This window comes from Phyllostomus hastatus, unplaced genomic scaffold, assembly GCF_019186645.2.
Source record: "Phyllostomus hastatus isolate PE091 unplaced genomic scaffold, TTU_PhHast_1.1 phas_contig_210, whole genome shotgun sequence".
NCBI lineage: Eukaryota > Metazoa > Chordata > Mammalia > Chiroptera > Phyllostomidae > Phyllostomus > Phyllostomus hastatus.
The window spans coordinates 27,964,709-27,982,060 of NW_025333737.1; the positions used below are offsets into that span (position 1 = coordinate 27,964,709).

The 17,352-nt window shown below is 40.9% G+C and overlaps 1 protein-coding gene across 1 annotated transcript in view; it reads right to left on the reverse strand.

Moving 5' to 3' along the window:
* Positions 1-11,740, reverse strand: part of NPEPPS (aminopeptidase puromycin sensitive) — a 65,794-nt gene extending 54,054 nt beyond the window's left edge. The window contains exons 1-2 of the mRNA XM_045836871.1: positions 11,344-11,740; positions 240-324 (exon numbers count right to left, since the gene is read on the reverse strand). Coding sequence (XP_045692827.1) covers positions 240-324; positions 11,344-11,601 — 343 coding nt within the window. The 5' untranslated portion in view covers positions 11,602-11,740. The remainder of the gene's footprint in view (positions 1-239; positions 325-11,343) is intronic.
* Positions 11,741-17,352: the final 5,612 nt, after the last annotated feature.

Genomic DNA, 17,352 nt, shown 5'->3' on the forward strand with positions numbered 1-17,352 from the left:
GACATCTTAACAACCTAAAAACATATATTTATACACACAAAAGAACACACAAATACAGAGTGGGGCAAAAGTAGTGGGGATTACAGTTGTTCATATAAATAATACAACAACTACTAAATAATACACAAATAAACCCTGTTCACATAATCACAACTGTAAACACCTACTTCTGCCTGACCCTGCACATATCATACACACACAAATAGGGACAACAAATTAAAATGAAAAACAGCTCTTACCTTCATCTCCTTCTGGTACATATGAAGCTGTAATAATGTCAATATCAGCACAATTCATCACAATCTGATTGGTTGCCTGCCTCACCTAAGAAGAAAGAAAAACCAGTGTGTCAGAAACAGCCTCAGGAATAATATTTTTAAAAGATTTTATTTATTTATTTTTTAGAGAGGAGAAGGAAAGGAGGAAGAGAGGGAGAGAAACATCAGTGTGTGGTTGCCTCTCACACCCCACACTGAGGACCTGGCCTGCAACCCAGGCGTGTGCCCTGACCAGGAATCAACCCGGCAACCCTTTGGTTCTTAGGCCCACACTCACCCACTGAGCAACACCAGCCAGGTCCAAATTTTTTAAACCCAGACATCACTAAAACCTAAACTATTTATGCATCAATGGTAGAAATAAATGAGTAGTTTTAAGTAATCCAAAGCAATTCACATTATATTAAAAGAAATAATAAAAGCATAAGTATTTCACAGAATTTAAACATCTGACCAGTGAGCTAAAATAAAAGTAATTTATTTCTACTGAAACCTTGATTATAACTACTTCTTAATTTTTTAAATTTCAAAAACATTTAATTAGAAAACATTCCTTATGTTACAATTAATTATGCATTACAACCCATGAAACCCATCATGACACCTTTCATATGAATAGAGGAAGAAAGCTAGTATCTTAAACTATATCAAACTTCATAAAACACTCTTTAAATTTTTTCTTTTCCCAAAGAAATATTTTAGATGTAACAGACACTAATGACTGTCTTACTTGCTTCAGATCCAAAAGGTAAATAAAATATAGAAATAATAAAAGCCCTTTTCTCTCTTCCTCCTTCCCTGGAAATAACTACCATCCTAAGAATAATGTAGTTTTCTCATGTATGTTTAGTATATGTTTTTAACAATGTTTTTAATTTTATATAAATGGCATCAAATTGTGTATATAAAATTTTTTGCAACCTGCTTTTTTCATTTAACATTGTTTCTGAGATGGGTAAATGCTCATAAATGTGTATCGAATTCATTCATTTTAACTCCTGCATAGTAGTATTCCATTCTATAAATAAGGACGTTATTCATCCATTTCCTTCATGAAGGAAGTTAGGTTACTTCCACTTTTTTTTTTTTAAAGATTTTATTTATTTATTTTTAGAGAAGGGGGAGAGAGAGAGAGAGAGAGAGAGAGAGAGAAACGTCAATGTGCAGTTGCTGGGGGTTATGGCCTGCAACCCAGGAATGTACCCTGGCTGGGAATCGAACCTGGAACACTTTGGTTCCCAGCCCGCACTCAATCCACTGAGCTACGCCAGCCAGGGCTTAGGTTACTTCCACTTTTTTACTGTTATTTATAATAGTGCTATAATAAACATCTTGATTCGTGTTTCCTTGTGCACATGTTTTCCTTACCAAGAATTGCCCAATTATCCTCCAGAGTAGTCTCAACTGACACTTCCATGAGCAAAGAATGAAGAAATCCCACTTGCAGCATTCTCCAAAAAAACTTTAAAATTTTTGACAATATAACAGGTATTAAATGGTATCACACTGTTGTTTTAATAAGAATTTCCCTGATTACTATTAACATTGCCGACTAAGCTTTTCTTTTTGTGCCACTGAGTTTTTCCTATGCAAATTGTTTGTTTATAACCTTTGTCCATTTTTCAATTTGGTTGTAATCTCGTTCTTATACACTTGCATTAAACAAACCTCAAATTAACCTCAAATTAAAACCTCAAATTAATTTTCAGATATTTGAATGGTCTAAATCTAAAAGTTACAAAAATAGAGATACCCTAAATCACACACAACGCCTGCAGAGGCCAGCCAAGCGTGTGCAGTAGGTTGAGTGAAAGGTGTGCACAGAGGCGTGCATGAAGGAGAGGGAAAGAACACTTCTTGGAGCCACCAATTATTGCTGAACTGAAAGGCAAACTTAGTGTTGATAGATCTTCCAATTTTAAAGAAGCCACAAATTCAGATTTCATGTGCAATCTCCTAATTTGTAATTGATAACTAACTCAAGTTTTCAAAAAAAAATACTGTGTAGACCAAACAAAGCCCATATGGAGGTCAACAGTGCACTGAGATTGCTGAACAGACCACACAACTAGGTAACGATACAGCAGTAATATCAATTGTATATGAAAGCTATACCTAAGAGTAATTTTATTAACCCATTCATAAATATTATCTTTAAACTAAAATTATCTGACACATAGAATGTTATTAAGCCTTTATGTAACAGACTGTCAAAATCTCTAACACACAAAGCATTGGTTCATTATATATTTTGGCTCATTAAAAAAAAAAAAATCAGTCCTGGCCAGTGTGGCTCAGTTGGTTGGAGCATCATCACGTACACCAAAAGGTTGGGGTTTGACTCCCTGTCAGGACACATACCTAGGTTGTAGGTTCGATCCTTAGTCGGGGCACATACGGGAGGCAACCAATTGACATTGCTCTCTCACATCTAGGTTTCTCTCTCTCTTTTTCCTTCTGTCTCTCTCCCTCCCTCTCTCCCCTTCCTCTGTCTCTGAAATCAATAAACACTTTTAAGTCCTTCTCATAAATCAATCTTCCTCTTCCTAAACAAATGTCATTTCATAAACCTGTTTTTTTAAAGAATTTATTTATTAAAAAAAAAAAAAGAGCCCTGCCTGGTGTAGCTCAGTGGATTGAGCGCAGGCTGCGAACCAAAGCATCGCAGGTTCAGTTCCCAGTTAGGGCACATGCCTGGGTTGCAGGCCACGGCCCCCAGCAATCGCACATTGATGTTTGTTTCTCTCTCTCTCTCTTTCTCCCTCCCTTCCCTCTCTAAAAAAATAAATAAAAATAAAATCTTTTAAAAAATAAAATAAATAAAATAAAAAAGAGAAGTGGCTCCTTTAGATTAAAAAAAAGAATTTATTTATTTATTTTTAGAGAGAGGGGAAGGAAGGGAGAAAGAGAGGGTGAGAAAATCAATGTGTGGTTGCCTCTCACACACTCCCTACTGGGGACCTGGCCCACAACCCAGGCATGTGCCCTAACTGGGAATCAAACCAGCGACCCTTTGGTTCGCAGGCCGCCACCAGATCCACTGAGCCACACTAGCCAGGGCAACCTGTTTTAATTTAGTAAGTGATAACAGTCCATCACAGTATTTATTTCAGCAGAACATACCTAAATAGCACTACAACTTTTACGTCCTAATTGGCAACTACAGCACTACATTTGAACCCCCCCCCCAAAAAAAAAAAAAATCTTTGGTTATTCATAAAATGACTTCTAAAAAATTCGGAAACAGAGAAATGAAGCACTCACTAGGTGTTCTCCAAAGGGTAAAATGAACCAAAACCTTCCATAGTTTGAAGTTTATGCCAACAGAATAATAACTGGTTTAGTTACACATCTTAATCTTTATCTAGGCAACCATATTTTCATCCATCAGCATCTACAGTGAATTTAATGGTAGCCAAGCAATTAATCTACCAATGTCAAGATACCTATACAACACTGCATATGCCAATGATACTATATTTATCTCACTACTATTACCACATTCTGAGGGAAGGAATACACTTTGGAAAGGCACAGTGCACTCACACTGATGTTTCTCTTCCTCTTTCTCCCACCCTTCACCTCTTTCTAAAATAAATAAATAAAATCTTAAAAAAAAAAAAAAAAGGCCCAGGCTGGTGAGGCTCAATGGACTGAGTGCTGGCCTGCAAAGCAAAGGGTCACAGGTTTGATGGCCAGTCAGGGCACATGCCTGGGTTGCAGGCCAGGCCCCCAGTGGGGGGCATGTGAGAGGCAACCTAACATCAATGTTTCTCTCCCTGTCTTTCTTTCTCTCTTCCCCTCTATCTAAAAATAAATAAATAAATAAAATCTTTTTTTAAAAAGAACTTGCCCTGGCTAGTGTGGCTCAGTGGACTGAGTGCTGGCCTGCGAACCTGAAGGATGCCAGTTTGATTCCCAGTCAGGGCACGTGCCTGGGTTGCAGGCCAAGTCCCCAGTTAGGAGTATGCGAGAGACAACTGATCCATGTATCTCTCCCACATCGATGTTTTTTTCCCTTTCTCCCTCCCTTCCCCTCTCTCTAAAAATAAATAAATAAAATCTTTTAAAAAAATCTCCCTCAAATTTTAAAAATCAGACAGTATAGTCATCTTAGAGTTGCATTTTAAACAACAGGATAATCCATAGAAAGTGCCTGTTGTAGCACTTAGTGCCTGATACACAGTAATCACTTAACAGACATTATTAAGGCACATACACAAAGACCAAGATTAAATATGCTCTAATCACAAAGATGTTACTTTGAATATCACCTAACAGTATTCACCTAACAAGTGTATAAGTGTCTGATCAGAACTGATATAAAATTTAAGAACTATGTACTATATATAATACATAGCACTTTGGATATCAGCATATATATACTACCCAAGGAAGGTAATTTAAAATATCCATGTAGACTTAAGCATATGCTTGTTTGACTACTACACTATAACACTGCTCTTTTTGATGCTTTCCCAATAATAGCATTGACCTGATGATTCTGTAAGTGATTTCTCACATATTAACATCATCATGTTAGTGCATATTACCTCTATGTTCCACTATCAAAAATATAGGTAATAATGCAAAGGAACTTGAGCATTAAGATCTTCAGTTTCCAAGCTCCAAAGAGAGCAAAATATTAAAGCAGGCATACAAAATTGCGTTAATAACAAGCTCAGTTTCAACTTTTCCATTTGATGCTATTAAAGAATGGAACATTAGCCCTGGCTGGTGTGGCTCAGTGGACTGAGCGCCAGCCAGCAAATCAAAGTGTCGCTGGTTTGATTCCCAGTCTGGGGCACATGCCTGGGTTGCAGGCGGGGTCCCCAGTAGGGAGCGCATGTGAGGCAACCACACTTTGATGTTTCTCTCTCTCTTTCTCTCTCCCTTTCCCTCTTTAAAAAAAAAAAAAAGAAAGAAAGAAAAGAAAAAAGAAAAGAATGGCACGTTAGTGTATTCTTTGTTTCAAATCCAGGGTTAAGTCTTTTTGGAGTTTCACCAGACTGTGCTTCAACAGAACCAAAGCCAAGTAACAGCTCTACTGAAGAGGCAGCTTGACCATTTGTAAGAATTTTACAGAAGTTCCCTAAGAGCTAGGAAGGCAGCAATCTGAGATAATTTTTTTTGCCTGAATGAGTCTTCACTACAACCACTCAGAAATACATCTTACATGTACTACGGGAAGACTCAAGAGGTTTTTTTTTTCCTGATTGCCAAAGTCCTAATATTGTAGTAAAAGGAAATCTCCAGTGTGACAATTCCAAATACCAGTCAGCCTGAAGCTTGAGTCACTTGGCCTAACAAGCATTTCCATCGTTAAAATTTTGTAATAACTGTTGTCTTTGTAGAACAGGGCAATAATTTCTGAAGATAATAAGGAGCAAATAATTGGTAAACACAAGCTGAGCCAAGTTTTGTAACAAAAGAGACATTGAAAAGGGCAAGTTGCAGAAAGTCATAACTACCATTAATGTAAAAATGTTAAACATACAGAACATTGCCATTTATTGTCTGTAGTTACTTACACACACAACAAAACTTTTAAACTATGTATAGGAATAATACTTATCTACCTAAAAAGAGCAGTTACCATGGGGGTGTGGGTGGGAAGAGATGGAAATGAGCTGTAGTGACCTGTGACATTTCATTTCGCCCACAAAATCATGCACAGTCTGATGCAAGTGGGGCAAAATATCAGTATTTGCTAAATCCAGGTGGTGGGTTACTTATCCATATTTCCACAATATGTCCTAATTTAAAATAAAATTTTAAAGTGATCACAACTGGCGAAATAAACTGAGAACTACATGCTTATATGGTATTCGAGATGAAGTCTCCAAGGTCTGAAGAACTAATCTCAGTTAACAACAAAACAGCTACTAGAAGACTCGGCCCTTTGCCACTGACTCACATATAGATTAGAATAAAACTTACTTTACAATAAGAGCAGGCTCATTTATGTAGCAAAGTTCAGAAAAGTTTCATAGATAATTTACTACGTAAGACCACATTTATCCAGGTTGTATTGGGCAGTATCAATTATCCAGAAGCAGGAAGTTAAAAAAAAAAGCCTGTATGAAAAGCCAGAATAGATGATACAAAGTCCATACAATTAAGCTCATACCCTTCATTCAGAAGAGAATCCACCAAACCTTCACTTAGAAATTTCTTTTTAAATTCAAACAAACTTATTTTATCTGGTTACTTAAACTCTTCAGATCAAATTCAGTAAAACAGATGAGGGAAGAAAATTTCACAATAGGCAGCAACAAGGCACCATAAGCAGCAAAAAATAATAACCTGAGAGTAAGGAAAACAAACAAAAGACTTTAAAGAACAGATATGAAATTAATAAATCATAGTACATAGTTTGGGGTAATATATGGCTATAAATATCAATGACAGACATTCAGAACGATGTCCAGTATTTTAAAAAAGAAACAAACCTAGATTATGAGGAATTATAGAATGTTTTAAAATATATTTTAGGAATATTTCCATGCAAATCAGTAAACATTTTTAAAATTCTAAATGACCCAAAGAGTAAGCTTCATTTATCCAGAAAATTCACTGCAGAATACATTGCCAGATGTATTAGATAAAGCTTAAAATAGAAAAGTTTCTTAGGGCCCTGGTTGGTATAGCTCAGTAGATTGAACTCTAACCTACAAACCATAGGGTCAGTGGTTCAATTCCCTGTCAGGGCACATGCCTGGGTTATGGGCCAGGTCTCCAGTAGGGGGTGTGAGAGAGGCAACCAACTGATGTGTGAAACAACAATGTGTAATGTTTCTCTCACACATTGATGTTTGTCTCCCTCCCTTCCCCTCTCTCTGAGAATAGATAAGGAAAATCTTTAAAAAAAAAAAAAAGTTTTAGGTGTTTCCTCATAAATGTATTTGAAGAAACAGAATAGCAAATCTGAATAAATTCAATACATTATCACTGACTTTCAAATTTAATGTCTTAAGACCATTTAGTGATCTAGAACAATGCTGGACACATTATTTTATCATTTTGTAAAGTACCAAAAAAACTACCAAAATGACTGCATAGAAAATATGCAAAATCTGGGCAGAAAATTCCATAACATAGGGTTGACAATAACATCCATTTAGATGCCAAGTTTTAGTCTGCCAAGCAAACTACTCTATCTGTAAGTCTCCTATAAGTGCCAATTTAGTCATCAGGAACATGAGTATTTTGTTGGTAGAGGCCAGGGACTGTCTAGTATATTGTGACTTCTGGCCTTAAGGGATGAAGTTACTTTCTCCAGCACAGGTGAAGCATTTCCATAAGGAAAAAAAAAACAATTACCGTATAAACCACTATACAATCATTACAAAAAATTGTGGCCACTCACATGAACTGGTAATCTACTTTTTAATTATCCACAAAGCAAGAATGTCAGAATTTTAAATAGCTACAAAAACCCATTGCTCTCAAATATCCTAATGTAAAGGGAGGAAATAGGGAATGTCCCATTTCTCTAGGCCAGTGATTTTCAACCTTTATCTCACGGCACACACAAACTAATTACTAAAATTCTGTGGTACACCAAAAAATATTTTGCTGGTCTGACAAAAAATAGATATAATTTTGATTCATTCACACAGGACGGCTATTGTTGTATTGGCTGTTGTCATTTTTTAATTTGACAATCTATAGGAAAAGAGGTCAATGCCCCTGACTATATAGTCAAGTATTGCATGTTTTAAAAATTCATGCAACACACCAGTGTGTCTGCCACGGCACAGCCATTAAAAATTGCTGCTCTAGGCCCTGGCTGGTGTAGCTCAGTGGATTGAGTGCAGGCTGCAAACCAAAGTGTCGCAGGTTCAATTCCCAGCCAGGGTACATGCCTGGGTTGCAGGCCATAACCCCCAGCAACTGCACATTGATGTTTCTCTCTCTCTCTCTGTCTTCCTCCCTTCCCTCTCTAAAAATAAATAAATAAAATCTAAAAAAAAAAATTGCTGCTCTAGGGCCATGATAATACCTTCTCAAAACTTGTTGAATTAAACCACATTCACTTGTGTGAAAGACAACTACTTTTTAAATTAGTGCACACTGACTAATTTCTTCACCTTCCCCAGAAGTCCACACCCCAGGTCAGGTTAAAAATCCACTCAGTTTCTAATATGTAACCTGTACAAATACTCTGGGCTTATCATAAAATTCTGCAACTAAAGCAACCAGGCAACTTGCATACTTTGTGTAATGTGATTCCAACTATTAGAAAACTGACCCAATACCAGTAATAAATCTGGATTTCTAGCACTGTAATTTTGTCCCCATTTTTAGACTTCCCCTATAAGATATCACCTAGAGCCACAACTTATTGCTCCAATGCATGGATATAAAAAAATTAACATATGCTTTTTACTAGTAATGTTGGCTTTTTACTGTTAATTCCTCTTTATATTTCCAAAGGTGGCAATTCAAATGATTAAAGAGTCCAACTGTCCTTTAATTACACCTGTTAGAATTCACTATAATGCCACCTTTCATTTGTGTTGCCACCTAGCCTGAAAAGGACTTCTGAAAAGAAATGCTTTGAAAAATTTATGTTACCAAAAAAGATTAATTTATTTCCTTGTATCAAATCAACAAGTCCCTGCTAATACGGAGCACATTACCATGTGTCCCTCAATGGCCCAAACCAGTCTTTAAGGATTTCTCATCTCTTTGGAAAAGGAAGTAGAAAAGGGATAAGGAGAAGTATTGGGGTGGCCAAAGATCCATTTAGTTTTTTCCGTAAAATAAGAGACACATTTTTCATTTACACCAATAACTTCAATGATTTGGATATTTTGAGTGTATCAGCTTTCTCCTGCTATTGACTTCTAGTGGCTAGAGGCCAGGGGGTGCTGCTAAACATCTTTCAATGTATAAGACAGCCCCGCAGCAAAGAATCATTTGGCCAGAACGTCAATAGCACCAAGAAACTCCACAAACCATTTTTGACACATTCGACCAGTCACAGCACCTTCTCCATACACTGTACAAATCTTTTTTGTGTGGTTCGGTGGCATTTTCACCTTTCTTGAAACAATAAAGGATAGTATGCCAAAAAATGTTGCATATCTTCTTCCATCTTCAGTATTAAATGGCTGCACAAAAATTCACTAATTTTGATTAAGTTTTTTTTTCATGCACGCTGATATGACAGCTGTCACCATACACTCTAACAAAATTGCTTAGCATAAAGTTAAATACAACTAAGCACTACTAGAGCCATCGTACGAAAAAAGCTAAACAACCTTTTGGCCAGCACAATACATCACTGCTTGCTGTTCCATTCCAACACTTAAATAAAACTGTCACTTCCTCATAAAATAATCACTGAAAAATCTTTACTGACCATTTTTTTTCTGAAAAATTTCCTTAAATATATATTTCTCTCAGAATTCTGAACCTATTGTGCCAAAACATGAGGTAAAGAAACAAATGATTTTTTTTTTAATGTCAGTCTTTTCACATAATGCGAACTCATTCATCACCAGGTCCTTCCTTTGCCAAGTCACAAGACACACTACTGTTTACAATCCCTCCCATCTGCCCCCTGCCAATATATACCAAACACTCTAGTCACTTGGCTTAAACAAACACCATCTCCCAAATAACCTTCTGAAATCCTAATTTAGACCTCAGATGCATTCATTCTGATTCACAAATCTTAATGGAAAAATTCTAGATCACCTGACTTTCATAGGGTTAAGTTTTGCCTTTTGATGAAGCCAGACCCTAGAGCCCTCATGTTTTCACACAAGTGCCCCAAATCTGACAGCATACTTTTTAATTCTACACTTTCAGGCATATTTTTAATCTGAGGACTCGGCTTCCAAAGACAACTGCCAACTTTCAATTCATTCAAACACCAGTCTACATTTCTTTCATTTCACTGCTACATACACACCCTGTTCTTTTAGGTTGAGGCCTACTGATTTTTCCTCCTGCCTGCAGTGGAAAGAAAAATGAAACAAAATGTTTTTAGCATCATTCTTTTCCCAGATAACTGCTAAACAGTTCCCATTTTTCACTACAGATCTCACATAATATATAATATGGTATCACAAATGTCTACTGTTCAGGACCTTTGTAGGGCATCAATATTAATGGTCTCCAAAATCAAGCAGTACTTCAAATAACGCTGCGAACGGGGTGAGGGGAGGTGGGGAGAGCATGATTCACCAAAAACTGCAATGAAGAGTAATGGAATATTTTCACCAGTGGTATGCTAAAACTAATAGCTTCTTTCAGGGGAGGGTACTGCTAAGCAACCATCGCTATAGCAATAAATCCACCTGCTTCAAAGGCTGCAAAACTAGAAGATGGAAGGAAAAGCGGAGATGGGGTCCTCCCTCTGCTTCTCTAGGGGTTAGCAGAGAATCAAGTCACTGCTGCACTGTCACTTGAGGAGAAGGGGAGGGGGGAGGGGCGGATCATCTTGGAAACCCAGCCCCTGGGCCGGAGCAGGCGGGGAGAACTCAGCAAGGCTGCCCAGGATTAACATTCTCCTCACCCTCTCCCCCCTTCTAGACTCTCCCCTCCTCGCTAAGGCTCGGCGGCCAGAGGAGTCCCAGATGACCGCCCCTTCCAATGTGTCCTCCCTGGGGCCTAGGTAGAACCATAGAACAGAACCGAGTCAGGAGGCTGGGACAGAAAGTGGACTCCGATGACCCCTCTAGCGTCTCCCGACACGCTCCAACCTCTCCCAAAACACTACCAAGCCCGGAAGGGCCAGGGGTCAGTGGAAATGCCCCGCACAGGTGTGCCTGCCCCGGAGGGGCGCCAGGGCCCGGCCTGCCGGCTTCCGCAGCGCTCCCCGCAGCGCGGCCCGCGCCCCGGCCCAGCAGGGCAGAGCACACCAGCCCGGGCGCCCCGCGGCTGCCCCCGAGGGGCGCGCCCGGCCCGGAGCCCGCGTCCCCAGTCCCAGGCCCACAGCGCCCAGGCCCTCCCGCCAGCCCGCCCTGCTGCCGGGCCCCCAGCCTAGCCCGCGGGCGCGGCCTAACTGCTGGCTCCGCAGCTCGCCCCCGGCGCCCGAGGGTCGCCGTACCTGGGCGGCGGCCTCCAGCTTGCCCTCGAAGGTGAAGTCCAGCAAGTCGGGTTTGAGGCAAAGACTGTAGTTGATGGGGGAGACATCGGTAGGCAGCCTCTCGAAGGGCCTCTTCTCTGGCATCGCGGCGAGGCCCAGGCTGTGGAGGCGGCGGCGGCGAGAGGAGCGGCTGAGGAGGAGAAGGAGGAGGGGAGGAGGCGGAGGGCCGAGAAAGAACAGGCGGCGAGCGAGAGAGGGGGCGGCGGCTACCAGCCACATCCACCGAGCGCGGGCGACTGCCTGAGGAGAGCGACCGGGGAGTCTGGGGGGCTGGGGAGAGACCCAGCCCGAACGCCAGGGGCCAGGAGGGAGTCAATGCGGGCGGGTTGACTGCCTACGGGGAAGGGGGCGGAGGGGAGGGCAGGGGAGGAGGGCCTGGAGGGAGGGAGCAAGGGAGGGAGGCGGTGGCAGCGGCGGCGGCAGCTGCGTGCACGGCCCCGCCAGCAGGGCGCGCCCCCGTGCGCGCCCCGTGCGCGCGCGCCAGGGCAGGGGCGGAGCGGTGGAGCCGCGTCCGGGGCCGCGGAAGGGCTCAGGGTCGCGGACGCCGAGCTGTGGGCTGGTCGCGCCCTGGTGGCGCTGCACCTGTCGGCGTCGCTGGGGAGAGCGGAAAGCCTTCTAGAAGGAAGCAGCGGGGAAGGATTTGAGAAGAATTTGAGGAGCAGAGGGAAAGGTGTGAGGTCCCCCACCCCAGCTGTCTTTGGAAATTTAAGCCGAGGTACTTGGTCAGCGCAGACAGGCTTAAATGTTAAAACATCAACTCAGAGCAAAACCGTAAAATAGATTTTTACCTCCAGATCAGTGGAAAGCCATAACCAGAAGCTCTTTATCCATAATTATTCCTATTATAAGTAGCGACTTCCAAGGGATGTCATGAAAAATTAGAAAACCTTTAATAATCCACGTTACTTAACCAATGGTATTAGGACCTTTGAGGGAGTGATTTTAAAAGTTAGGTTTTTGTTTAACGTTGAAAATGGGATATGTTTTATCTTTTTCCATTTCATTTTTGTTTTTTAAAAAAGAAAACCTTTACCAATTGTGGGTTCTTGAAAGGTAAACTAGCTGTGGCTCCCTCAGTTCTGTAGCTTTCTTGCAAATTGAGGTATATACATATCTTTAAATAAAGATATATGTTAATTATATACAAACAAGTATATATTTTAAAATATTTTAAAGTATTAAGGGCAAGGAGATTTATCTGTAATCCCAATATGCCTTCGTAGGACCTTCTCATGTAGAACCCCTTAATTTCCAAACCCAGTAACGAATGTTGTACTGGACCAGCACTATACAATAGAAATATAATCTGGGCCAACTAGCTTTAATTTTCTAGTAGCCACACCAAAAATCTAAAAAAAGGAAAAAGAAAACAGATGGCATTGATACATCTTATTTAACCTAACATATCCAAAATATTATCATGTCAACATGTAGTCTAAGGCTTTGAAATCCAGTGTGTTTACATTGACAACACATCTCAATTCCAACTACCCACATTTTGGATGTTCAATAGCTCCAAGGGCTTGCTTGCCAGCTTCATTCTCTGAATCCTACATGCCTTTTTCTTTAAAAGATTTTATTTATTTATTTTTAGAGAGGGGGAGAGAGGGAGAAAGGTTTTGAAACATCCATGTGAGAGAGAAACAGTGATTGGTTCCCTCTCTTATACAGACCAAACCCACAACCCAGGTATGTGCCCTGACTGGGAATCGAACCAGCAGCCTTTTGCTTTGTGGGATGATGCCCAACCAAGTGAGCCATGCCAGCCAGGGCTCTACATAACTTTTAAGACAGACTGAAACCCTGCAGTCCTCGACTTCCGGCCAAGATGGAGGCGTAGGTAGATGTAGGTAGACACACTGTGCCTCCTTGCACAACCAAAATAAGGACAACAACAATTTAAAAACCAAAAAATACCCAGTACTGACAGAAAATTGAACTGCATGGAAGTCCAACAACCGAGGAGTTAAAGTAGACACCTTCATCCAGACAGGTAGGAGGGCTGAAGTCAGGCGGCCGGGCAGAGAGGGGTGGCGGCAGGGCGGCTGATGGACCCCGGGTGTGCAAAGCGGCAGTTGGCGGACACAGCAAGGCAGTGGATTGTAGAGGGGCATGGCGCATCCAGTCCCACATTCTCATGCAGATAAACCAGGCAAAACTGGGGAGCAAGATAGACCACGCAACCCAGGGCCCCAGCGTGGGGAAATAAAGCCTCAAACCACCGATTGAAAACACCTGTGGGGTTGAGGTGCTGGGAGAGACTCCCAGACTCACAGGAGAGTTGGTTGGAGGGACCCACAGGGTCCTAGAATGTACACAAGCCTACCCACCTGGGAATCAGCACCAGAAGGGCCCAGTTTGCTTGGGGGAAGCAGCAGAAAGGACTGAAATCCAACAGAGAGCGGAGCAAGCGCCATTGTTTCCTCTCAGACCCCTGCCTCACGTACAGCATCACAACGCAGTGACAGAGTTGACCTGCCTGGGCAAACACCTAAGGCTCCACCCCTCATATGTAACAGGTACGTCAAAACAACAACAACAAAAAAGGTCCAAACGAAAGAACAGATCAAATCTCCAGAAAAAATACAACTAAGTGATGAAGACATAGACAACTTATCAGATGCACAGTTCAAAACACTGGTGATCAGGATGCTCACAGAATTGGTTGAATTTGGTCGCAAATTAAAGGAAAAAATGAAGGCTACGCTAAGCGAAATAAAGGAAAATGTACAGGGAACCAATAGTGATGGGAAAGAAACTGGGACTCAAATCAATGGAGTGAGCCAGGAAGAAGAAAGAAACATCCAATCAGAAAAGAATGAAGAAATAGGAATTCAGAAAAATGAGGAGAGGCTTACGAACCTCCAGGACATCTTGAAACATTCCAACATCCAAATTATAGGGGTACCAGGAGAAGAAGAAGAGCAACAAGTGGAAAAGTTATTTGAACAAATAATAAAGGAGAACTTCCCCATTCTGGCTAAGGAAATATACTTTCAGGAAGTCTAGGAGGCTCAGAGAGTTCCAAAGAAGTTGGACCCAAGGAAGCACATACCAAGGCACATCCTAATTATATTACCAAAGATTAAAGAGAAGGAGAGAATCTTAAAAGCAGCAAGAGAAAAGGAGACAGTTACCTACAAAGGAGTTCCCATAAGACTGTCAGCTCATTTCTCAAAAGAAATCTTGCAGGCAAGAAGGGACTGGAAAGAAGTATTCGAAAGGCTAAATCCAAGATTCCTCTATCAGGTAAAACTATCATTTAGAATGGAAGGGCAGATAAAGTGCTTCCCAGATAAGGTCAAGTTAAAGGAGTTCATTATCACCAAACCCTTAGCATATGAAATGTTAAAGGGAATTATCTAAGAAAAAGAAGATAAAAAACATGCACAGTAAAATGACAGCAAACTCACAATAATTAACAACCACACCTAAAACAAAAACAAAAACAAACTAAGCAAACAACTAGAACAGGAACAGAACCACAGAAATGGAGATCACGTGGAGGGAGAAAACCCCCTCCTCATGTTATCAACAGGGGAGTGGGAGGAGGAGAGAGGGGGAAAAGGTACAGAGAATAAGCAGCATAGATGGTAGGTAGAAAATAGAGGGAGGGTAAGAATAGTATAGGAAATGTAGAAGCCAAGAACTTATAAATATGACACATGGACATGAACTAAAGGTGGGGAATGTGGGTCGGAGAGGGTGTGCAGGGTGGAGGGGCATAAAAGGGGGAAAATGGGACAAATGTAATAGCATAATCAATAAAACATATTTTTCAAAAAACACCTGCAGTCCTTTCAAACTGACATGTGAGATGAGACCTTTTTTAAACAGATGCATTTCTATGACTGCTTCTTGGTCATAGAAATAATAATAGAGTAATAATATAACTCATAATTGAATAATAATGTATTGAGTGTTTGCTAAACACTTTTCAAGTATTAATTCATTTAATCCTTTCAACAACTCTAGTGAGTGGATACCATTATTCCCATTTTACAGATGACAAAACAGGCACACCGATTCAGTGATTTGCCCAAGGCCATAGCTAATAATTACAATCCAGCCTTTCCCTCACCCCTCTCCTGGAAAAATTTGCAACAGTTTTTCTATTTTTCTGAGTCTCCAGTTTGTTTCATTCTTTTTTAAAAAAGATTTTATTTACTTACTTTTTGAGAGAGGGTAAGGGAGGGAGAAAGAGAGAGAAACATCAATGTGTGGTTGCCTTTCATGTGCCCCATCGAACTGGCAACCCTTTGGTTCACAGACTGGTGCTCAATCCACTGAGCCACTCTAGCTAGGGCATGTTTTATTTTAATATATCTGTATGTCAGTCTTCCTTGAAAGTTTTCTTTTAAAAAAAAGATTTTATTGTTTTAGTTTTAGAAAGAGGGGAAAGGAGGGGGAAAGAGAGGGAGAGAAACATCGATGTGCAGGAAATACACCAATCGGTTGCCTCTTTCACATCCCCAACTGGAGATCTGACCCACAACCCAGACATGTGCCCTGACCAGGAATCAAACCCGCAACCTTTTGGTTTGAAGGCCAGCACTCAATCCACTGAGCCACACCAGCCAGGGCAAAAAGTCACTTTCATTATGCAAGAACCCATAAGGCTCTCTTTTGTCTGTTAAAGAAAATTCAATTTATAACCACTTAAGGCTCTCCATGAACTATCCTTACCATTTTCTGAGATTTGTTTCTTCTTGTCCTGTAGCATAGATTCTCCAGCCTTAGCAAGCTAACCTGTTTACCATTTGGCCCTTATTGCTTGTCCATTTTCTCTTCTCTACCATTGCTCATGCATTGCTGGAAAGACCTGATCCTGTCAGCAAACCATGCCCCTCCCTTCCTTTAAAACTCATCTTTTCCAGGTAGTCTCCCTTGACTAACTCCACCCAACCCTTTCCCATCAGCTCCCAAGTACTAGCTTTTGCTGATGTATTTGTACTTGTTTCTTTTGTTCTGTAGTTGTATTTTTTATGTTTTTATGTGGATATCTTTTCAAGATGTACCGCTAGCAAGAGATTGATTTCTAATTATTTTACAACTGTCAGTGTGGAGCCCTGTACAAAGTACAACTCAGTTGTTACTGCCCTAGCTCACCAATTGACCAGGAGAGAATGTTTCACCAGTCTGTAGCCTTTCCTACATGTAGAAGATGTATGCCCCACGATGTGAACCTAAGACTAGAGGCAACCTTCTCTTATAAAGTCACAGAAGGTGATTTTAAGACCAAAGCCAAAAATACTTCAGACCCATAGACGTCCTAGGAGCAGTACTTGTGACCTGCAGAGGAAAAAGAGAAGTTAAACTGCCCCCATCCCTAGTCCCCTGACCCAAGAGGTTCCAATGCAGCAAGTCAAGAGTAAAGTCAGCCTACTGCCTACGACTTGATACAGGGAACTGAAGTTCTCATACAGTCCCATAAGCAAAGACTAGCTAACAGTCTCATATATGCTCAAGGCAGGCTTCCGTGGAATAACTGACGTGAAGAACACGAATCCTCTTGGAAATTCATTTCCCTCAGAGGGGAGGGGCGGTTGGGAGACGGGGAGAGAAAAGGTGAAAGGTTGGCCCTGGCCTGTGTGACTAAGTTGGCTGGAATGTTGTCCTGTAAACCAAAAGGGAACAGGTTGGATTCCTGGTCAAGGCACATGCCTAGTTGCAGTTCAGACAGCGTTGATGTTTCTCTCCCTCTCTCTGTCCTTCCCCACGCTCTAAAATCAATAAGCATGTCCTTGGGTGAGGATTAAAAAAAAAAAAAGGTGAAAGGATTAAGAAGTACAAATTGATAGTTACAAAATAGCCATGAGGCTGTAAAGCACAGCATACGGAATAGAGCCAATAATATTGTAATAACTATGTGTGGTGCCAGACGAGTACTAGAAATATCAGGGGGAACACTTTGTAAACTATATGATTGTCTAACTACTATGCTGAACACCTGATACTAATACCAAATAA